Source organism: Micromys minutus (genome assembly GCF_963924665.1).
Source record: "Micromys minutus genome assembly, chromosome: 28".
Classification (NCBI taxonomy): domain Eukaryota; kingdom Metazoa; phylum Chordata; class Mammalia; order Rodentia; family Muridae; genus Micromys; species Micromys minutus.
Window position 1 is genome coordinate 368,032 of NC_137963.1, and position 25,150 is coordinate 393,181.

Here is a 25,150-nt window from a genome sequence, read left to right on the forward strand (position 1 = left end):
ATCAAACTTTTAACTAAAAGTGATCAAGGGAGATACTCAATTCCACTTTGTTCATCTTGGTACTTTGCTGTCTGCCAGTCTGGACTACCTCCCGGATATATCAACACCCCACTTTTGCATATCACAATGCTACTTTTAAAATGCTAATATCATGAATTGCAAAGCTTGCATAGGGTTGCATTTCTCTAATGCCAACAATTTCTTCTGCAATTGTCAAGTGTCACACTTCAAACTGCAAAGAGGCCTAGCAGGTCTTTAGAGCTAGCTGCAGATGTGTCTGGCTCTTGGGGCCTCCACTGAGACTCCTCCATATTTAATGGTAAGCATTAAGCATTAAGTAAGTTATATGAGTTTTGCTGGGATAGGAACACCTTCCTGGAAATCTCCAAACTCCCGAAGTCTTCTCAACTATATAGGGAAAAGAGACCAGACAAATCCTTACCTTACCCTGTCAGATCAATATCATTCTTTATTGGCTGCCAAATGCTCTGAAGAAAGTGTTATGGGAAGTGCTGATACTAGTATTTTGGAAGACTGATTCTCAGACATCAGTCCAACAAAGAATGGATATGAAATGTGTGTTCTTATTTCAATGCTGGTATGTCAGATTGGTTTGACATTGATTTATAGATGTGAAAGATGTTATAGTTCTGGAACCCAGGAGGAAGCAGGATGAATTCAAGGCTAATCTGGGGTGACACAGTGAGTTTGAGGCTAGCCTTGAGTATAGTGGAACACCTGTGACAGTGGGGATGGGAGGATATTATACTGTTACAAATCTCTTTGTAGTCATCACTTGAAGAAGGGAGAAAGATAAAAGCTACTGTTAATTAAGTACTTACTAAGTGTCAGACATTTTACTAAATCATCCATACACATGGTTTTATTAATTTATTAACCACTCACTGACCAAGACCAGAGAAGTAAAAGTATGTCCACTGAAGAGCCACAGCCTTGCTGTTAATCCCCCAGCAACAGCTACAGCTACAAAATTCCAAATCTCCTTCAACTCTGCTTCAGAATCTATTCTTTGTAAAAGAAAACATTCTAATTGGCATAATTATTGAACATACCTATAGGCCACAGTGTGACAGTTCAGTACATGTGCATAAAGTCCAGTGGTCAGATCTGGTTGACTGGCCTCCTATCAGTTCAGACATTTACCTTTCCCTTTCTCTTTCCCCTTCCCATTCTCATGAGGAATGGAAGCAGCATCTGCTAGCTGCCCATCTGTTCATGCTTTCAGTGAGTCATCCAGATGCCTGGAATTACTCAGGAAGAACCATTTCTTCAGAAATATTAGCTGCTATAAAGACCACATGCACCAAGGGCCTTTTCAGGAGGAAGGAGAAGTTTGAGGACCAGAGATAGCCAAAGAGGATCAACCTCTAATGGGTTTTCAGGAAGAGCTTTGGAACATTGTATAAGTTGCTTTCAGTAGGGTTCTGTCTATATGGCTAGAATGATAATACCTGACCTACTTTCTTCATGGAGACATTGTAAGCATTAGAAGAAAGAACAGAAACAAAGTTTTTGTATAAACTACATCTAACATAAAGATGTAATGTTTTACTCATGTAGATAATGAAAAGCATCTCTCACATTGGTCACATCCCCTTTCCAGACTTTGGTATGTGACTGCTTCCAGTGTTTTGGATGTTACTTATTACTTATTTCTTGAGGGTGGAACCTGTGATAACCAGTATGAGTGTCTTCTGATGCCATATGCCTTCAATTTTCATATGAACACCCATACTTTACTTTCTACAGGAAGGCTGAAATCTCAATGAGTGTGGGTGATACTTGTGTTCTGTCTAGTGCTGTTCTTTCAGCCATAGATAAAGACTCACCCAGGGAGAAGATTCACTATTTATTTGAAAGACTTCCCCAAAATGGGCAACTTCAACTTAAGGTAAGTGGCCCTTTAAAACAATTATTTAATTAATTATTATTCTTTTATTGCACACATGCCTGTGCATGTTTATATATGCCACGTGTGCAAATACTCACAACGTTTACATCCTTTGGAACTGGAATCACAGGTGCTTATGACTGCCTGATGGGAATCCCAGTCCTCTGCAAGAGCAGTTTGTGTTCTTAACCACTTAGCAATCTATCTAGCCCTAGGTTCTCTGGGAACTAGAGGTGAATGACCAACACAAAAGCCCTTTATTTCCCAAAGTAGGTGTAGATTTTATCAACACACACATTTGTACAATTGAATTTATTCTAGAATATGTACAGTTCTCATTCAAAAGTGGAATATTTACTTTTCCTGTTAAGAAAACTTAAATTTGTTGCCACTTCTTTTTTTTCCTCCATCCCTCACACCTCCCCTCCTGATTTTCCTCCTATTCCCTCATCTTTTAACATCTGTGTCCTCTCCCATTCCTGTAACCCTCCTTTTGCCTCTCTCACTATTTTTTCTGCCATTCTCTAAGCCATTCTCAGCACAGCAACATTTAAAATTGGTATATATTAGTGTCTTTGTTATGAAGATCTTGAATCAAAAACTAAATTAGGGACACCCCATGCGGTAGTCCTCCTACCACACTCACTGATGGCTGTCCTACCCTACTAACTGCTGTATTAGGATCTGGCAAATGGCACGACAGTAAATCTATATACCTGGATTTGTATGTGTTCCCAAACTTAACCCTTTAATAGAATGCAAAAAGCATAGAAACGTGAAGGTGTGTGAATGGTTAAGTCACTTGAGCTCTGGTGTTAACTATTCCAGGAGCTTGCTCAAGTCCTCTTGATTTCTTTTAGTCCTGTGATAGCGACTGTCTAGTCTATTCAGATCGCATGCATGATGCTTAATGGCTAGTTGAATACGCATCATAGAGCAGCCACTTGAGAAGGTCAGCGGACTCATGGGTCAAAAACATCTATCTGAGTGGTAGCTAGAGACTAGCAACAATGTCTAGTCAGCCTCGGTGTGATTACCTGAATGCTTGAGTCTTAATCTAACATAGGCTCAGCCTAGAATAGAAAAGCAGCAAGGATTCATCCTGTGGGGAACAGCTTGGTTGTCAGAGTGTGGGTACAACAGAGAGTCAGAGAAGAGCAATGGCTGATTGAAACTGAGGTACAGCTGTGTCCTTATTTCATTTCGAAGTGTAATGAAGCAGAAACACAGCAAGAGTGCACACGTTTGGGTGGCTTGGGGCCTGAGTTGCTTTGGATGTGAGAAGATCCAGATGGGTACAGGGTCCCAGCAGGCTGCGCACCATTTTCTCACACCTCCCTTGGGCTCACCGAGGCTGGCTGACTGAGGCTAGGGACTGGGCCTCTGGGACCCCTGGCTCTCACTGCTTCTTATTTTCTTGTTAGTTCCCCTCCATTTTTGTTTGTTTGTTTTGTTTTGTTTTTTATTTTAAGATTCTCCTTTTTTCTTCTTTCTGGCATAAAATGATTCTGTCAAGTCACACTCATATTTGGGAACGCAAATGAAGAATTAGAAACAAGAAGGCAATCAAAACCTTCCCCTATATTTATTGTCTAGGATAATATTATCAAGAAGAAATGTTAAGTAAGATCCTATGCTGCCTGGTTTTAAAAGAGTCTGAAAAATCTCTATTTGCAAATAGACCTCATTTAAAAGCAGCATAACTATTGTACTATAAATAACTTTAACCAGTGGACCTGCAGCAAAACATAGGTCTACAAATGTTAGGTGGGCCAAATAATCAAGAAGAAGAAATCCCAGCAAGTAGAAGAGCTCAGTAGTGAGGATTGTGTGGGAGGAGGAGAGCTAAGACTCACTGGGAACTGGGGTAGATGATAGAGAAAAGAAAAAACACAAATGACTTACGGGTGTTTTAATCTGTTGACAAGACAGGAAAGCTGTGTACCGTGCATGGTGAGTCACTGGAAATAACATTTCCCTCTAGTTGTAAGAAATGACTTCTGCAAGCTATTCTTAAGAAAAGCTATGCTTGGAACTGAAGAGAATTAAAGTGGAATTATTAATATAATACTGGTTCAGTATTTTATTCCCTAATACCTCCCCAGTTGCCACTCTGCCAGCATAAAAGCCTCTTCTAACAAACATGCCACAATTTCTACACAAAACTGTGCAAAATACATGCTTAATTATGGTTGACTTGGGCTTTAAAGATCCTGACATGTAAAATGTGAATGGCATTAACAGTTTATACTTTCTATTTACTGTGTGTATGGATGTGTGCCTGTGTGTACATGTTCGTGCGTGCATGCTCTCGTGTGTGTGTGTGTGTGTGTGTGTGTGTGCACATGTGTGTGTTTGTGCACACACATGTATGTATGTATGTGTGTGTGTGTGTGTGTGTGTGTGTGTGTGCACATGTGTGTGTTTGTGCACACACATGTATGTATGTGTGTGTGTGTGTGTGTGTGTTTGCATGGTGTGGTGGTGATGGGAACCTGAAGCTTCCTTTAGATTTCAGTGAGGATAGATAGTAGACTGGGGGAAGATGACTGTGCACCCTGGCTTTGTTTTACCCAATGAACTTGGAAACACAAGCAATGTTGAAGAAAGGGTGTTTTATTAGATACACAGAATTTAAAACTAAAATAAATTTTGAAAAGGGAATTCAAAAAGAAACACATTTCATTTATGTGCAGCCAATTCCGGCAACTGATTGCCCACCTGCTCTTGTTAATTGGGTTATTTAATCAGCCATGATTACTGATGATAAATACCTCGAAATACCAGGGCTGTTGAATGACTGTCAAAAGTTCTCTAGTTAAGGCTGTTTCTCACCCAAGGTCTTTAATTATTTTAATATATTTCATTGAAAGGAAAAGTATAAGGCCCCATGGCAAAAATTAATGTAGATTTTCTCCCAAGTGTTCCTATTAGAGATTTTCAGGGCATGGGAAATGTACCCATTAACAGATGGGGAGGGCGAGGGTGCCTGCCTAACTGTGGCACCTTTCAGATAGGGAGGGACTGGGTCCCTCTCTCTGCTGGCATGCAATGCACCCAGGAGGATGTGGACCTGAACTTGCTAAGATACACGCATGCTGGTAAAATGGATTCCCAGGATGGAGACAGCTTCACCTTCTACCTCTGGGACGAGGACAACAGGTCACCTGCATTTGACTGTCACATCATCATTGAAGACATGGGAAAAGGTAAGAATGTGTTTGTCCATGCTTAGTGAGACCAGTAGTTGTTGGTAGAAATGATCTGGTGTAAATACACACATTTGTGTACTACAGGCCAAGAAAATTTCCTGACTTCTGTAAGGATCAGGCACACACATGGTGCACAGCAAACACACACTTAGGCAAAATGCCAACATACTCAAAACAAAAGAACAAACCCAAAGAAATAAAGGAAAAATATAACTTCTTGAACTTCAGCTGCCACTACCCTATGATTTGATTGTAACTTACACCCAGAGGTTAAGAATCATACTTGTTCATAGTCCCAGGCTCTAAACATTTTCAGATCAAATCATCTTTGATCCTTAACTCATGCTTTTTTTTAAACTAATTTTTTAATTTTAATTTTTAAACTAAGTTTTTTAAAACTTCCTTGTTTTGCATTGCTTGCCAGGATGCTCAGGATTAAATTCTGTGATCAAGTTGCAAAATAAAAAAAAAAAAAGAAACAACTTTATTTTATGTGTGTGCAATAATTACAATTGTCCTGAATTAAGTTTTCTTAATGTGAGCTAATTTTGTTTTTGGGGGGGGTTTATATTACATTTCATTTACTTGTTTTCCATTTATGACAGGTGACATGTCAGCACAGGCTATCCTCTCACTGCCTTAGCTTTACAGAATGGGACAAGCCATTCCACAGTCACCAGGGAGTTTCTCTTGTTTCTTTGTATGGTATTTTATCACTGCACAACACCGTGTCCTGTTTTTCTGTTGTTTAAATTTATGTTATTTAACAGGGCATTTATCAGGTGCTTTTTATATTTCTCATGACTTCACAAGTGTAACTTTTAAAGAAATCTATGTTTTTTAATTTAAATTCTTTTTGTATGCATATGAGCTTTGTTTGCATGTATGTCTGTGTACCACTGTTTTCCTGGTGTCTATGGAGAGCAGAAGAGGGTGTCAGATACTCTGGAACAGGAGTTACAATGGTTATGAACTTCTGAGAAATAAATCTAGGTCCTCCACAAAGAGCAGCCAGTGCTCTTAACTGTTGAGATATCTCCTCAGCCCAAGCATGACTCATGTCAAATAGAGTACTGGGTAGCTGTTTGTACCATCTCCTCTGTTCGGAATATAGGCTTAGTTCTGTTATATACAACCTCCCACCTTCCAGCTATGATGTAATAGGTTGTGATTGACACAGCGGCAGAAAGGATGACTTTAGAAAACATTTAGGATGCACAGGTCTGTAGTTTATCCGCACACAGCCTCCACAGTTGCTGGAGAGCAGCAGCAAGGCAAGAGTTGGGTGCTCTTCCTCCCCCTAGAGGTAAAAGTGCCCTGCAACCTTTTATTTCCTGCCATCTTTGTTCCTCTGACTGTGGTTACCTCAGAGTATCTGCAGCTTAGATTTCCATTTGAATTTAGAATGGTCTGTGATTCTTGCATTTCAATTGGAGAAAAAAAGCACAGCACAGTATGCCCAAAATACCAGTTTGGTCTTTTGAAACAAAATTCCGAAGTCTTGCCACCCCTGGCATTTTGGAATGAATAGTTTTTGTGCTGAGAATTTCCTTGGGAATTGTGGTATGTTTGATAGCATAGCTGGCCTCTGACCAATAGAAGCCAGTAGAATCTTCAATTAATGACAACCAAGGATTCCTCCAGATTTGGGTTGGACAGAAAATACAATGGTTAAGAGCATTTGCTGCCTTTGCAGAGGACCTGCATTTGGTTTCCAGTGGCTCAGATGATGCTGAGCCATCTGTAACTCAAGTTCCATGCATGCATACACACCCACTAACACACACAGGTAAAACACTCATATACGACAAACAAACAAATAAGGTGTCTCCAGATATTGGCAAATATCCTGAAAGACGGAGAAAGGGTTTGGTAGTGTGGGAGTAGGTGGGTGTTATGTGCTGTATGAGTTTATGTGTATGTTGTGTTATATGTGTAGGGATTGTGGTCTGTGTGTAGGGATTGTGGTGTGTGTGGGGGGGTATGGTATATGTATGAGTGTGTGTATATTATATCATATGGTGTGTGTGTATGTGTATGTATGTGTGTGTTTGCACTAGTGGCTCTTATTAGAAATATTCAGGTAAAATTGTACCATCTCAGGCCAACAAAATATTTTACTGGGTAAAGGAACTTGTCACCAAGCCTGACAACTTCATTTCAATCCGCCCAACTCATATGGTGGAAGCATATGATTTGCAATTCCTGAAAATCAAATGGTCCTGACCTATGCACACACACACACACACACACAGAGTAAGAGAGAGACTAAATAAATGTAAAAATAAATGAAATAAATAACACTATTTAGATGTTTTACTTTCACTTTTGTTTTCCTAAGAGATTTGTCTTACTTTTCTATTGCTGTGAAGAGATACTGTGACCAAAGCAATAGTGGGACGTTCAGTTCCACAGGGTTAGTCCATAACCATCCGAGTGGGGAACATGGCAGCAGACAGGCAGGCTTGGCTCCAGAGTAGCAGCTGAGAACTTACATTCATAAGCAGATAGCAGAAAGCTAACTGGAAATGGCCTGTATTTTTGAAACCTCATGGCACACCTTCAGGGACACACCTCCTTCAACAGACCACACCTTCAAATCCTTCCCAAACACTTCCACCAAGTAGAGACCAAGTGTTAAAACATATGAAGATATAGGGCCATTCACATTCCCCAAAGAATCTTACTGGCTTTTATATTTTTAACCTACTTTCACATATTTTATCTTTGTTGTTGGATAGTCACCCATTTAGTGTTGATTATTGAAAAGGGAGTGGCACAGCGCAGTGGTTATGAGTTGTACCTTGTGAGTGACTTACAGCCAATTCTGTCTCCAGCTTTCATTAAGAGATAGCCTCTAGCAGTACGTAGTATCTCTACACCCCAATCTCCAAATCTGTAGGCTGGGGGTTAGGATAAAGCTCTTTCCCACAGTAGAACCCCTATTTCTGTGCCTGACATGAAACAGCCTCTGCTCACTTTTACTGTTTACTTATTTTGTGGTGATAAAAGTTGAGCTTTGGTCCTGGTGCATGCTAGGCAAGTACATTATAGCTGAACTGTATCTCCAACTCAAAGCTTTAGTTTTTAGAGATGATTATTTTTTAGTGGATCTCTGGTAAATGAAACTGGAGTATAAACCCCTGGTTTGTGAACCAGCTTATGTGCTAACCTCTGTATCTTGCTAATTCCTACTGTCATCTATGTCTTTCCTTTAACACTACAGGATAGGTGTATTCTAAAATGAGCCCTTGCTTCTTCTGTGAAGTGTTTGCTCAGATCCTTTTCACTTGTTCTTTCCTTGTTAGCTAGGCCTTGCCAGGTAGTGGGGCGCACAGCCATTTAATCCCAGCACTTGGGAGCCAGAGGCAGGCAAATCTCTAAATTTGAGCCCAACCTGGTCTACAGAGAAAGTTCTAGGACAGCCAGGCCTACACAAAACAACCCCATCTCCAAAACAAAGGCCTTCCTGTAGCAGGTTAGTTTTGAGTACAGTTTGGCCTTTGTCTTTTATATTTACTTTGGCCATTGTATTAGTTACATTACCCATTCCTGCGATCGATCTAATACTCAATGACAGGAAACTTGGGGGAAAAGGGCTTATCTTGGCTTTTAGTGCTAAGGGGCCAGATGGTCCATTACAGTGGGAGGCATCGTGGTGGGGACCTGAGGCATAGCTAGCTGCCCATTTTGCATCCACAGTCGGAAAACAGGAAAACGAAGGCTGGTGCCCAGCTTGCTTTCTCTTTTCATTTATTCTGGACCCGCCCATTAATAACACTGCCTATATTCAGGGAGAGTCCTTAGCAGTTAAAATTTCTGGAAACACTGTAATAAACACAGTCAGAGTTGTGTTTCCATGATGATTCTAAATTCAAACAAGCTAACAATGAACATTCATCATCACAGAAATCACATTTTTTTATTATTTAAAAAAATTTTGACAGTGTCATACATGAATAGTGTATTTGCTCATTTCTACCCTTACTTCTTCTCTCCAACTTCTCCCATTTCTACCAGGCACCTCCTACCCCCTCTCAAATGATTGGCCCTTTTTTCCTTTACTATTGCTATATACATACACACACAACTTGCTGAATACACTCATACGTATGTGTGTTTAGGGCTGAACCCTTATGGTTGGATAACTTATCAATGGCTCCTTCCTGGAAAACATTGATTCTGCCTCTTTCTGCAGTCACTGATTATCTCTAGTCCCACTTCCAAGGGCTGAGCCTTGTTAGATTTCCCCCATATACATTGGCATGTCAGCTAGTATTGCCATTGTTCAAGTCTTGTTTAGGTAACCATATTGTTAAGATTTCTTGTGTGCAGCTTCTCTCATATATAGAAGACACTATCTCAGCAGACATCCTGATCTACTGACTTCCAGTCTTTCTGGGCCCTCTTCCGCTATGTTCTCTGAGCTTTAGGTTACAAGTTCGGGTTGGAGGCCCCAAGGACAGCTGTTTTCTGCATTGACCAGTTGGGGATTTCTGTAATGGTTCCATCTCCTGTAAAAAGAAACTTCTTTAATAGAGGGTGACAGGTTTTAGAGCTGAGTAGGATCTATTGATTGCTTTCTTCCCTTGGCAGCTTACACAGTGCCTTCAGTACTTGGAAAATACTGAAGTTTCCAGATCAGACCCTGCTCAGTTTCTCCAAGTCCTGTGTCTGAAGCAAGTGGTGCTTTCAGCAATAGGGTCATCGAGTATTTTAAGTATGAATCTTAACTAAAATGTCCTTGCCACACAGGTGATATTGTCATTCATGCGAAACCACTCGTGGTAGCCAAAGGTGACAGGGGTCTCTTGACAACGGCCACTCTTCTGGCTGTGGATGGAGCAGACAAGCCTGAGGAATTACTCTACCTCATCACTTCCCCACCACAGTATGGCCAAGTAGAGTATGTCCACTATCCTGGAGTTCCTATTACCAGCTTTAGCCAAATGGACATAGCAGGACAGGCAGTCTGCTACATACCCAAGAGCAGGACAGCCGTTTCCCGTGACAGCTTCAGGTAAGCCCACCACATTTCTCTTCACAACCTCTCTTAAAGTAATGCTTAGGAAGATAAAAGGAGTGAACTTGGTGTACTCTGCTGCACTAGCCACCTTTCTACGTGTTTCTGACATGGGACATTGCTTACGGATACACAAAACAATGTAATCTTTTAGAGGAAGGAACATTAAGTCCTTTTCCAGCTCTCCTATAGCTGTGTTTGCCTCTGTTTCTTGACTGTAGGAAAGGCAAAAACACACTATTAAAATGGCAGAAGCAAGGCAAACAACCACGGCTGTGGTTAAAAGCTTAGTGTCATAGGCAGATCTGTGTTCAAGCCCTTCTCTGAAAGGAACACAAAGAACCGAGAAGACCTTCGCTCCAAAAAGACAGAAATGTAATTTTCCTTGCTCTGAGTGCATTTTTCTATCTGAGGCACATATTAGCATAATAAATTTGGCATGAGCAGACACTGCCTTTTGACACAACATGTTCCTGTAACTATATCATAAATCACGTTGTCACAAAGTGGATCATATTTCCCCATAGAAACCGTGTTATAATTGGGGACTGTGCACCTGCTCAAGGATTTGGTATCAAATAAATCATGGAGATGAATAACAATCTGGGGTGAAAAGGCAAAGATACTACGTTAATGCAAATCTGCATTCATTTGAAACATGGAGATTTGTTACTAGTCTCCCAAAGCAGGGGAAATTCTGAGGGCTTCAGAGACAGTGAGGGCCAGCTGGGCACATGGCCCTTCATAAAATCGGAGATGCAGGCCAGGGGCAAGGACCAGCCAATCTTTGATTAGTCGTTGGGTATTGATCCAGTATTTACTTTTTACCAGTTAGAGACCATTAGTTTGTCTGCCATAGATATAGGACTATTGATCCCCAGTGAGATGTTTACCACATCCTTTTAACTTCTGGAGTACACTGTAAAGTAACATAAGCATAGCATATATTATCCAGGCACCCATATTTAAATCTCATCTCTGTCATATTTCACCTATTTAAATTCCTGCTGTGATAAGCAGTATGTCAGTAGGATGATGTTCCTTGACATTTGAACTTTAAAAGTGATTTCTGAGGGATGGTCTAGATTATGTCAGTATTAAACAACAATAATGACAACAAAAATATAGACCAAGATGAACTAATATTTCCCTGTCTCTCTCATATGTGTGCTCATGTGGGGGTGGTACACAAGTGTGTGCAAGTGCATGTTCATATGGAAGACAGAACACAGCCCTGGGTGTCGATCTTCAAATGCTACCCACCTTGTTTTTTAGATAAGGTCTCTTCTTAGCCTTGATTTTACACAGCAGGCCAGGCTGGCTGGCCAGTGAGCTCCGGAAGCTTCTTATCTCTGCCTTCAGCATTTGGGTACCAAGCACATGCCTGCACACTTAGGGTTTTGTTTGTTTGTTTGTTTGTTTGTTTGTTTGTTTTGTTTCAAAATGTGGGTTCTAGGTCTCAAATCCAAGTGGTCATGCTTTCAAATCAAGCCCTTTACTAACCGACCCATCCCTCTTTTACTTTATAGGCTGTCCTAAAACAGGAAGATAATTATTTAATTGAACAGAATCTTTACTGGGTTTGTGCTTGAGTACTGTTGTACATTAACAAAAGCATCAGAAGAGGGAGATTTCTCTTCCAGTTGGCTCTTGTGTTTAAGTTGTATGTTGTTGCCATCATGAAGGTTCAGGTTCAGGGCTTTTTATTGCCTTTGTGATTCCAGCACCATGAACTTCATCAAGTTCTGCGGCCACTTGCATTACTGCTTCTGTGAGACTGGAAAGTGCTCATTGTGCTTGCCAATTAGGGCCACAGGGAGGTTCAAATGAATCAGGCACATGGCAGCCACACAGGGAGCACAGAGTTGGCGCTATCTGCAATTGTTCTTTCTTTGTTCATGGTATCACCTTCCATCTTTGCAGTAGCAAGCATGATCATGGAGGGGTAAGGACATTCATAAGGGAGTGGTGCTTGCTCTTTCTCTTTGCTAAATGGGTGTTCCTTGGTCTAACGCATGTTTATCATTTGGTTTTATGCCCATTTCTGGGGTCTTTTGCTTCTCTCCATTTCTGTTTCTCTAGTTAATGCCCACAGGGCTGTCAGCTCCAGATATTAATGGCTGCTGGAGGAACCAGTGAGCTGTCTGAAGAAACCAGTGAGTGAATACACACAGATGTAGGCAAGTGAAGGTGATATGCTAAGATGGCAGCTACCTAAGCCCAAATCCCTTACTCAGGACTAGTGAGTGACCCAGTGAAATGCCTGATTCATTTTTGAAGCTTGCTCTCCTTGGAGTGTCTACTTTCTTTAGTTCTTCAGAGAGTTACCTGGGAGAACTACACATTGGAGCCCCACACATTTGAGCACCACGTGTGGGGAGCACCACGTGTGGGAGCACCATGTGTGGGAGCACCACACATGAGAGCACCTTACATGGCAGCATTACACATCCAAAATTCTTGGGCCTCATGACAGTTTTTGGTAAGTCCAATCTTAGCTAGAATCTGTCTTTTGAAAGGCACTCCAAGAGTCTGATGCCTCAGGACCAGCATCCCAGAGCTTGTCTAATCTGCTGCTCTGAGTGTCTTCTTGAGCCTCCAGGAAAGTTTCCAGAAGCCCTGCCAGGCCCTCCTGTAGACAAAGGGAACTAGGATGCTCTTGGGTCCTCACCTCAATGTACTAACTGGACCCTCACTTCGTTGTGTTTCTTGATATTTGGTTTTCTGTTTGTTTTTTTTGTGCTGGGTTTCTTTGAAGGTTTTCTTAATCAGAGGTTTGTGGCCTGATTTCCTAGAGCCAGTGATTTGGGTTTCTAGTGAGATGGAGGTGTAATATGATATGGCCTGGTGGAGGAGAAAGCTGCATGGAAGCATAGGACTGGACAGTGACAGGCTGACCCTGCTGCCTCGCTTACCCTTCTGCATGGTTCCCAGAGACAGCCCCAGTTTCCCCCTTTTAACAAAGAATATGAGTCCCAGTCTCTGCAGTCTTGAGAAACATCTACCCAGGACTTAAGAAATTGTTTTCTTGTATATATTTTTGTAGCATTTGTAGAATTGAGATGTTAATGTATAAGTATTTCTGGTTTTTAGAGTTAAAAGGTTTTTTTTCTAAGAACATTTATTTAATTAGAATAAAAAGTTGATATAGAGCAGTGCTTTTCAACCTGTGGGCCGTGACCCCATTGGGGTCACATACCAGATATCCTGTATATCAGATATTTACTTTATGGTTCACAACAGTAACACCATTATAGCTATGAAAGCAGCAATGAATACTTTTATGATTAGGGGTCCCCACAGCATGAGGAACTGTATAAAGGGTTGCAGCGTTAGGAAAGCTGAGACCACTATAGAGTAGAATGGCACTTTCAAGAGTGAAGGTGTAGGCACATGGCAGAGATCACCATGATGGCTTTTGAGTGACTTGGATTAGGAAACAGGGTCATAGGGAGGAACACAAAGAACAGAGAGCATCCATCTATCCCAGTGCCTTCATTTACTTGTGGGGAAGCTCCTGTTGTCCAAATACCCACATTGCCTAGGGCAGGGCACCAGACACTCTGTGTGTCTTTCTTTCAGGCCTCTAGCTACCATCTTGAGAATGATTCGGTTGTTACCAGTTTGTGCACAGAATCCTAAATTTCCAGAGACAAAGGCATCACCTGATTAACAACTTCCTTGGGAACCGAGAGTTTATTACAAATGAAGAATTCTTTGCACTATACCTTTTTTCGTAGCAAAAATTAGTGGAGACTCTGTTTGTGGGAAGGAAGCCCTTCAATGTGTTGTTCTGATCAGGGGCCAGCAGTTTTACATATTTATAATGGAAGAGCCTCGCATCTGCCCAAGATCCACATTTTAATCTTGTCATTTTGCTCACCCAATCACAGGCTGCTGTGTTGTGTGTCAGGTGGCTCTAAACCAAAGCTGAGTGCCTGTTTTAATGAAAGTGTGATCATGGTGCTTTTTAAAAATTAAATATATGCAACCAATCTAATCACCCAAATTTATGTTGCTTGCTGTTAAATTTGGCAAGGAATTTGGCTGGGTAAAAGAGATGAATTCTATGGTAGAGAATTTTCCCTCTTTCTCTTTTAAAAGTAGGATGTGGCAGCATTAATTAAATAGGGTTTAATGGTTGAATTTTACCTTCTGCAAAAATATTTTGTGAATCATAAATTTCCCCTGCATTGTTTGGTGCTGCTGGCCTGGAAGAGAGATTTGGCAGCCCACTCTAGGACAGATGACATGGAGCGATTAGCAAGCTGACTTCAGCTGCTGGCGGCTGGGTCCTGAAAGAACATGTTAATGTCCTCCATTTTGACATGCCGGCTGGACTTTTTTTTTTTCCTGAGGAGCTGGCACTATTTATGATTCCATTTTTATCTTTTAAATGCCATGACAGATGGCAGATTCTTCAGCCAACTCTATTGCCAGGAAATGCAGAAAGCTTGACAGCATTGTGGTAATGGTAAAATCAGACCAGGCAGACACCCCTAGACAAACCTGAAGTCATTCCCCAGATTTTATGAGAATTCTGGTCATCCTGGATACATTGTTTTGCAGGGTAAGGGGAGCGGGAGGAGGGAGTAACAAGGGAAATCAAATAAAATGACCCTGCAGATAGAACTAATACCTCCATACGGCTGGCCTCCTCACCTCAGGATGGACACCACTGACTTTCAGAATATGTTTGCAGGGTTGTGAAGGGAGACCTGGGTGCTTCTCTTTGCTCGAATTTTGCAGGCAGGAACTCTACCAACCTTGTTTCACTGCTGTGCTAGTTTTATTCTGATGGGAATCCAAGCAGAACCATTCGCTCTGCCTCTCACCCTGGTTGATGCTTCTCTGCCAGTGAGTAGCTTTCATCATTACTCACAAAAGTGGAATGATGTATTTGATCCAGTCATGTTTAGAAATTGCATCTTTTTTCACCCCTGACTTATTAGCTTTAGGTCAATGCAGACAGCTGCTTTGGTGTCCCAGCTGGGAACACTGGCCTCAGTAAATGTATTTCTTACTCTTCAATGGTCCCTGGCCTGCTCACCTTCATTCCCATCTGTCAGATGGCACATTGCCTATTTCTCAGGTGGTCAGATTCCCCAGCATCAGGCGGGGAGGTGTGTGAGAGGTGTATGGGTCAGGAGACAATTTCAGTGTCCTCCAAGAGGCCACGTTTGGTCTTGACATTGAACTTAAAAGACCTGCCTTTAAAGGACATTTTTCAGAACTGAGTCTCTGGTCAAATACTATAATGGCCACCTTGGAGCACCCAGTTACTCACTGTGGTTCACGCTGGACTGTCTTGCTCCTAATTTGTCTTAACTCCTTTTGCTTTCTTCTTCCTTTTTAGCTGACATTTGAAAGCCTTTTGATGGGGCACAAACTCTTTAACTCTACAAGTAATGCTAATATTAAAATGTGGATCATAAGGGCAAGGAGCTGGCTTAGTTGGTAAAATGCTTGCCATACAGGCCTGATGGCACACATCTGCAATCCCAGAGCTGGGAGGTAGATACAGGTACATCCCTAGAGCTCACTGCCCAGTGTTGCAGAATTTATGAACTCCAGATTCAGTAAAAGACCATATCAATAAGCAAACAAAAAACATACAAATGACCATGGAGAGCAATCAAGGAAGATACCTGATGTCTTTGTGACTCACTAATTAAAAAACTCAGTCCTTAGCTTTCCTTGAACCTGAGAGCTATAATAACACCTAGCCTGGCAAGATTTGTCCACAGGCACAACAGTGACACTGATGTCATGGTAGTAACCAGTTGCTTTCTGGTTGAACTTAAGTCCCACTTCACAAGATAAAATTAATGCTAAGTACAATTAATGGAGTCCAAAATCATGGCTGGCAAGGTCATAGGCACTAGGGGAAAACTTAATACAATTATTCCACTAAATGGACATAGTAATAAGTTGCCCCTAAGTAAATTAAAGAAGATCTTAGAAGATGGAAAGATCTCCCATGATCATGGATTGGAAGGATCAACATTGTAAAAATGGCCATCTTGCCAAAAGCAATCTACAGATTCAATACAATCCTCATCAAAATTCCAATTCAATTCTTCATAGAGTTAGAAAGAGCAATTTGCAAATTAGCAGAAACTAATCTCGACAATAAAAGAACTTCAGGGGAATCACCATTCCTGACCTCAAGCTGTTTTACAGATCAACTGTAATAAAAATCACATGGTGTTGGTGCAGAGACAAGCAGATAGATCAGTGGAATAGAATTGAAGACCCAGAAATAAACCCACAACCCATGGTCACTTGATCTTTGACAAAGGAACTAAAAACATTCAGTGGAAAAAGGACAGCATCTTCAACAAATGGGGCTGGTTCAGCTGACAGTTAGCATGCAGAAGAAAGCAAATCGACCCATTCTTATCTCCTTGCACAAAGCTCAAGTCCAAGTGGATCAAAGTCCTCCATATAAAACCAGGTACACTGAAACTAATAGAAGAGAAAGTGGGGAAGAGCTTAGAGCACATAGGCATGGGGGAGATTTTCCTGAACAGAACATTAATGGCTTATGCTCTAAGATCAAGAATTGACAAATGGGACCTCATGGAATTACAAAGCTTCTATAAGGTAAAGGACACTGTCAAAAGGACAAAATGGCAACCAACAGATTGGGAAAACTTTTTTTTTTAAACGTAGCACATGAAGTTGAGAGAGAAATGTAGTAGCGAGATGGTGGAAAAATTGGAGGAGAAAGAGGGGAAAGGGATAGATTTGAGCATGTATGAAATTATCAAACAAAACCTTTTAGCCTAATCTTCAAAGCAAAATCTGCACTCATCCAAGCCCATCTCCCTTGACTTTTTGCCAAGCATGCTTTTCCCTGAGACCTTTGCCCCAGGAAGGCTGCTTTCACAGCCTGGCTTCAGGTTCCTTCCTGGTCAGAAGCAAATCATCTATCCTCAAATCCTGGAGCACAACTGCCAATTCAGAGGATAAAGAATTTCCTGGTTGAATAAGCCAGATCTTTAAAAATAAATGCCACATAACATAACAAACATTATGTTCCAGTAAAATATGCTATTACAAAATTTTAAACCAGTATAAACATACTCCATATATTCTTACTCCTTATGGCTAATTCTGACTCTGCACATGGGCTGTGGCATGTGTACACACACACACACACACACACAGAGAGAGAGAGAGAGAGAGAGAGAGAGAGAGAGAGAGAGAGAGAGATTTATTTTTACAGAAATAAAAAAGATGTTTGGGAGTATAGCACAGTGATAGAGCATTAGACAAGTATGTGTAAAGCTCTGGGTTCAATACCCATTACAGGAAAAAGCATAAAATATATGAATTAGACTAAATTATCCTATTCAGTGTCTCATCATACTGTGGTTTTTAAAGTTCTGTTTTTCTACATTCCTTGAGAACATATTATCACAATATCAAAACTATATGAGCACATACTAGATACTCATACAATGGGTCCAGTTAGACAGGAAATTCCTGCTTGAGATAAAAGATGACACTGAACTTGCTTGCTTCGTCATAGGAGGGGCATGAGTGGTGTTGGGGAAATACTCCTGGATGTAGCATAGTCAACCTGTATATTGCCTAGCAATTGGTTTAATAAGAGAAGGACACTCTTCAGGAATCTCATCCCTGCTTTTCCCTTTGAGTGTCAATGTCATATGTCCCGTAGTAAAGGTGTGTGTGTTATCATTTCATTCCAGTCGATGGGGACACAAGAGCCCATGCTGAAGGCTACCTTGCCTCTCTTTGCCAGATTTACCATCAGCAATGGACTGCAGACCCAGCATGGGGTATTTGAGATCACACTGCAGACTGTGGACAGCGTCTTGCCTGTACTGACCAAGAACAAAAGGTTAAGGCTAGCCAAAGGGGCCATGGGCCTACTCTCTGCTGATCACCTTCAGCTGACTGACCCTGACACGCCTCCAGAGAACCTAACCTTCTTTCTGGCCCAGCTCCCACGCCATGGTTACCTCTATCTGAGAGGAAAAGTACTTCAACACAATTTCACCCAGCAAGATGTGGACAGCAGGGTTGTGGCCTACCAGAACTCAGGAGGCGGTGCCCAGGAGGACTGCTTCACTTTCCTAGCCACAGACAGGAAGAACCAAGGCTTTGTTGTAGATGGGAAAGTTCAGAAAGAGCCTGTTCTCTTCACTATCCAGGTAAGTATGGCAGGCACATAGTTTGTGCCATCATGGTGGGGAGCATGGCAGCTAGCAGGCATGGTCCTGGAGCAGTAGCTGAGAGCTTAAATCCTGACCCACAAGCCCATGACAGAGAAAGACAGGATCTGGCATAGACTTTTGAAACTTTAAAGTACACATTTCCAACAAGCACACACCTTCCAATCTTTCCCAAACAACTGGGGACTAAGCATTTAAATACAGGAGCTTATGAGGCCATTCTCATTCAAACTACCATACCTCCTAATTTTTGAAAAGCATGCCGACAGACTGTGGTGGCAACTAAACAAGATTAGGTTATCCAAGGCACTCACACATTGCCTGAAACACATCTGAAGTATGTCCTAGACATTTGTAATTATAATCATGCCTTTAGGATTCTGCTTAGTCAGGCATGTCATTTACTGACATTGTAACTTACAAGGCTGCATTAGCACCACCCAGGAACTGATGATGGTGATCACAGTAGAAGCCCCTTTCCCACTTTTAATTCCTAGACAGTTTAATATATAAACTGCATAATGAGTTTTAATCATTCCCATTCCCCATTCTCCTGTTCGCCCCTTCCCCTACCCATCGAAGCTATTCTTTAACATCTTCTTTGTGTGTGGGGGGCTCACTGAGTTTGTTAAGTGTTGCTCGAATAAGGTTATTCGCTGGAGCACAAGGAACATACCAACAGCATGTCACTGAGAAAACAATGCTCTCTCCTCCAACAATCATTAACTGCCAATAGGACATCGGGGACCAGTGGTGGAGTTTTGTGGTCCCTCCCATATCTATGATGAAATGTGATTGAGCCCAGTCTTGTGCATATCACCAGCTGACCGGCATTCAGGAGTGCTGTGGCCTTTCATATCTACATGCCTTTTTTTATAGTCCCATCTCCCCATTCTCTGGCTCTTACATGCTTTGCATGCTTTTAAAGTGGTTATCTGAAGACCAGAGCTACTTTGCATAAATCTCTTTTGATTCTCATAAACATTTTATGTGGTAGGTTTTATTGTCTACATTTTTATACACAAAGAAACTGAGTATCAGAAGTTAAATAATTTGATCAAAGATGTCAAGTCTGTTTGATTCCAAATTCTGTGTCCTTCCTATGGCTCCATACGGCCGCATTTGTAGACTCTCAACAATTCTTGGAGGGCAGAGTGTTTTTCATCTTTTAGTCAAAACACATCAAGTATATTCTGGCTCTCAGAATTCTTACTCGTACTCTTCTTGGATGGAGTTCACTCTGTTCCACACACTTCAACCAACAGCAACAAAGAAGGGATTTTGTCTCTACTTCAGGATACCCTCTGACTAGTGAGATACTATTTTCTCCTAGAGAAGAAGGTGTCTAGAGTTTGTGTAGTGAGACATTTTTACAAACATTGACCACAACAAATCTCTATTATTTTTGTAACACTTGGGTTTATAAGAGAAACCTAACAACAAAATAAAGATCACAGCCCTACCTTCAGCCATTATGTGTTTGGAAGAATATTAATATGGCTTAGCATATTTTCCTTTTCCCTCTTTCATACCACTATGACTATGGGAGGTTCTCTTCCCAGGAGATCATGACGAAATTTACATATCACATTCCACCAGCCTTGAAGTGCTGAAAGTCCCGGTATAAAATTTTCAGATCCAAATTCATTAAAATGTTTTAATAATCATCTACAACAAATACAGGAAACATAAGCACATCTTTTTTGATGTATAGGTGTGTGGTGTGTGTGCATGCATATTTACAAATGTGGAAACATGTTTGTGTGTTCATGTGTGCATGTAGGACCACCTGTTGGCTAGAGCCTGACTTTGAGTGTTTTCCTTGATTACTCTACTTTACAAAGGCAGGGTCTCTCTTGTTGATCATAGAACGTGCTAGTTCAGCTAATCTGTCTAGCCACTTTGCCTCCACAGCTTTATCCAATCTACTACCCTTAAACATTTAGTCCACTTATTGAGTCCCACGGTCTTCAGCCTTAGTAGAACAATGCATAGCTTAATGATAATCTTTTTCATAATTTTTATGGTAAACTATTTCAATTTTTCTATTTAACACTTTTGGCATTTGGGCAAAGGCATGTGGAAAAGCTCTTTGGCATTTGTAAATATCTAGATTATTTTTATGTAGTTCATTAAACACAAAAATTTTCTGTGTTGCTAACATTAAATTTGCCATATAATTCTTAGGTCATTTTTTAGCATATTCCATGTGCTTCTACCATGGTTCAGGCATAGTGCCATGTGTAAGAATGGGCACTGGGTGGGAAGATACAGCATTTCTCTTCATAAAGCTAATATTGTAAGGAAAGTCAGACCTGAGACATCATAAATCTGGGTGAAGGTTTATGATGGAAAGTAAGCCTCTGCCCTTGTCTCTGTATTTGTTAGAATAGGATGAACAAGACAAGCTTTAGCAGGAATCAACAGATAAGGACTCCCAAGTAATCTGTAAGTTGGAGAGTTCCCCATTGTTGAACCCTGTGTAGTATAGGAAGAGAAGTCCCTGTGTAATGTTCCATTGGTGATTCAGGTGGACCAGCTAGACAAAGCAGCGCCCCGGATCACACACTTGCACTCCCCTTCTCAAGTGGGGCTCTTGAAAAATGGCTGCTATGGGATTTATATCACTTCCCATGTGCTGAAGGCATCTGATCCTGACACAGAGGATGACCAGATCATCTTTAAGATTTTACGAGGCCCTTTGCACGGACATCTGGAGAACACAACAACAGGTACTTTCCACCTCAATCCCTGTAACTCCTCATTTAAAACTACTAGTGGTTGGCAGGGCTAAAAAGCAACTGGATTAAGTGTAGGTAGGCCCATTTGGTGAGTGCTCCCTAGGGTTTGCTGATAGACTCAGTTTATAAATCAATATTGTCGCTAATAGGGGTTTGAAGCTGAACCTTCTAAATTCATTTTCATAAGGGAAACAGTTCCTGACACACCGCAGCTTAACTCCTCACTGATTTGCTTTATTTTATTTTCATGTTCTGTTATATTCAGAAAACAGCGCCAGGGTGAGATCAATATTTAAGACTAATTTCTTTCTCCTAATATGAATCCTCAATTATATCAGTTTCTTTTTTAAAAAATTCTATTTTTTACCCCTGATGGTTTTGCTAAATTTTATATTATTTCTGCTTCAAGAAGGCAATGATCACAACAGCTCATTAAATAGGATGGCAGAGGTGACAGGCTTTTTATTAAGTTCCTATTCCCTTTCTCTTTAGTTTAGTACTGTAAGGCAAATACCTCTAAAGCAAAGCAAACTTAAAGATGAATTTGAGTCCATCAAATTTGAATCTGAACATAGGTGCAATAATGCTAATTTTATTTGAATGTACTTCAGCTTTTTCTTTTTAAATAAGGTCTCAGGTAGCCCAGGCTAGCCTCAAATTTGATACATAGTTGAAAATGGCCTTTAACTTCTGGTCATTCTTCCTCAGTATCTTGGGTTAGGATTCCAGGTGTATGCCACCGTGCAGGGTTTTTGGTGTGTTCTGTGTATGCTAGGCAAGTACTACCACCTAAATAGAATCCCCAGCCCAGCACTGGTCCTTAAATCTTTTCCAGACAAAACAGCTGTGTGTGTGTGTGTGTGTGTGTGTGTGTGTGTGTTTATTAATTCTCAAGTGATGTTTGATTTAGTTACTCATGAGATTCATCTATTTCTTGCTTGCAGGTGAATTCATCCACAATCAATTTAGCCAGAAGGACTTAAGCCATAAGATCATCCTTTATATCATAAACCCTTCTTTGCAAGTGAATTCAGATATCCTGGAATTTCAGGTCATGGACCCTACGGGGAACACTGCCACTCCCCAGAGGTAACTTTTGATTATTCAGTGGTTCCTTCTTCGAGTCATGTTCATCTGATTAAGGTCATGAAACAATCTTTTCCAAACCAGGCCTTTCACCATTTATAGGGTCAATGTTTACATGGGTAGATATTTACAATTAATGGGGGTAAATTGATGGACTCTTTCATAGGCTCATACAATTTATTTTGGAGAGGAGATTTCTGTTGTATTATTTCTAGATGGTGGGAAACCCAGTAGTTTCCAGATTATAAAGACACCAAAAGGGTAAGCAAACAATATCATTTTTATCGTGCTTGTAAATGTGTTTGTCCCCTTTCACACCCTGGGAAGTTGCTGTTGGAGGCTTTCAGGACTGAGCTCAAAGCTTGTGTGTACCTGCTGCAGCCAGAGGTCACTCTAGGACTGTGTTAGTCACTACTGGCTTCTGAACCAGAGGTGGGGGTGGGAGGGAGTAGGAAGAAGCAGCCAAGTATAATCTTCCTTACACAAAAAAAAAGGAAAGATTTTAACAAACCTTAAAATCAAGAAGAAGATAGTACAGACAAAAATAGACTCAAAGGAATATATTAAGTGATATTTTAAAATACAAATATATATGATGTAGGATACTCACCTTAATAAGAACAAATTTGCAATATTAACAAGATTAACAGAGCAGGATAATTTCAGTGATTGTGCCTCCTTTCCAGATGCTTCTTGGGTATAGACCTTGAATAATTTACTGGCTGACAGATGGTCACAATGAAAGTCCGTCCTTCCATTTCTTGTGCTGCATTAGTTTTTGTTATTTACTGCCTTTCCCAGACGCCTCAGAGAAAAGTCAATTTGTTCTAAATTTTGTGTTCACCATGCCCAAGACACATAAAATAGCATAAATGAGCACAGCCCTACTATGCTCCCTCTTTGTAGAAATGTGAACCAGGAAGAGAAACTCAGAGAAAATGTTAGTGCTGATTTTCTTTTCCTCATTCTGTACTGTAGTTTCACCATTTGCCAGCAGAGGGTGCTATAGTCATTGTTAGCAAAATGGAGCATCCAGTCTTAGAAAAAGCGTTCTGATGATGCTTCCCTTGCCTGTTGAAGTGCTGTCCTGCACCCAGGTCTATTAGATAACCCCACAGACACTGGGGGTTACTGTATGCCAGGCTCACAGCGCTGGGTGTTAGAAAACAGGTATGAACAAGGAAGACCAAGTACCTGCATTTAAAATTCTGAAGCTGTAAACTAAAACAAATTCTCCCACCTATTAAACTGCCTCTGCTTAAGGGAAGTGATTCCTGGTCAGAATCACCGTCTAAAGAATGGATAGCAATTTACCTTCTTTTTAAAAAGAAAGGAAGATGGGGATGGAGCAATGGCTCAGTGGTTAAGAGCACTGACTGTTCTTCCAGAGGTCCTAGGTTCAAATCCCAGCAACCACATGGTGGTTCTGATTCCCTTCTGGTGTGTCTGAAGACAGGGACAGTGTACTTAAATATAATAAATAAAAAGAAAGGAAAAAAGGGAAAGAAAGAAAGGAAAGGAAGGAAGAAAAGACCTTTTTTTCTTCAAGAAAAATAGTTAACTACATTCTAAAGATATTCACAAGTTGACTTCACTAAGCCTTATAATCTTTTAAGTGGTTCTACTGAAATGCACAGTATTGATCAGATTTGCTCCTGAGTAAATGCAAACCTTTGGCCCTCTATGTGCCAGCTAGCATGTGTGGGTGACAAAATTTTCCCCCAGCAATGGCACTAGGTTTCCTCACACACATACCCTTTAAATGTCTTAATGTTAGCAAGGATATCTCTTCATGGAAATGCTTTATGTTTTTAGGTAACCATGAAAGTTCTTTTGCAAGTCGAAGTCGAGTTTACATCATGCAGAGAGTGGGGCTATAACTTGCTTCCGTGGGGGCTGGTTTAGATTGGCATAGGCATCCTTGGACAGAGATCTCTTTCAACAGCCTCATGCTGGAGATGACCCTATCATCTGGAAATGGCTAGAGCCTGTGAAGAAAGATGCCTGCAGACAGATAATACAAAAATAACATCCTGCATATTGTTTGCTTTTGAGTGTGTGCAAGGAAGTAGAAAATGTTCTGCATTTGTCTCAGTATTTGAGTGGAATAGTTGTGTCCAAGCAGATAGGGCTTTTTGGGTTGTGTGTGTGTGTGTGTGTGTGTGTGTAAGAATCTTGTATTTCAGTTCTTAGCAAATGCATCTTGTGTTTCCTCACTGCTAGTGCTAATCCCCCCTAAATATTTATATTAATTCAATGGACTGCTTGAAGAAGTATCCTGAAATATTTGGTGGATTAAAGCCTATCTGTAATTAGATATTGATTTTAGGGTTATTCACAAAGCAAACAGTCCATATGGTTATTCCCAATATGCTAAACACTGTGCTTTGCTATTGTGATTTCTATGCATTATTAGTTCTGAGGGATCAATAGATTTCTTCATCTATTTCATTAAACATTGGAAGGCTTGGTCTGGGTGAGATTAATTAAGTTACCAGCAGCTGGCTAGTAATGTTTTAATGGTGAATGTGTTTAATGTTGGTGAATGTGTTTAATCACGTCAAAATTCATCAAGCTGATCATTTTAAAGAGAGTCTGTAGGAGGGTTCATTATGCAGCTCACCTCACCTTAACAGGCCACATAGCCCTCCCTCTCCCCAATATCCAGGTTAGTGCAGGTAACAACTTGTTACAGAATACATTTGAAAGACAGTGCCATAAACAGAAGCTATTTTATAACACTGAAATCAATGGATATTTGCCTCAAGATTTAGATTTGGCTAAGTGCCTAAATTCTAGGCAGTGTGTTAGGTGCTTAAGAACACAATTCTCCAAAGATAATACGGAAATCAGACTCCATGTGTGGAAGTAACACTGTGTGCTGGTGGAAGAATGGCTGCCGAATGTGAACCCTGGCTTCTGGATTTCAGAGAGCATAGCTCTTGCTGGCTCTGGCCTTGGTGTAACTCATT

The 25,150-nt window shown here is 40.8% G+C and overlaps 1 protein-coding gene across 1 annotated transcript in view; it reads left to right on the forward strand.

Annotated features, from left to right (window-relative positions):
* FREM1 (FRAS1 related extracellular matrix 1) overlaps positions 1-25,150 on the forward strand; it is a gene marked incomplete at its 5' end in the record, with an annotated part of 108,380 nt that overhangs the window by 54,639 nt on the left and 28,591 nt on the right. Inside the window, 6 exons of the mRNA XM_080939991.1 lie at positions 1,771-1,912; positions 4,926-5,121; positions 9,880-10,144; positions 17,919-18,330; positions 20,882-21,083; positions 22,037-22,181. Coding sequence (XP_080796117.1) covers positions 1,771-1,912; positions 4,926-5,121; positions 9,880-10,144; positions 17,919-18,330; positions 20,882-21,083; positions 22,037-22,181 — 1,362 coding nt within the window. The remainder of the gene's footprint in view (positions 1-1,770; positions 1,913-4,925; positions 5,122-9,879; positions 10,145-17,918; positions 18,331-20,881; positions 21,084-22,036; positions 22,182-25,150) is intronic.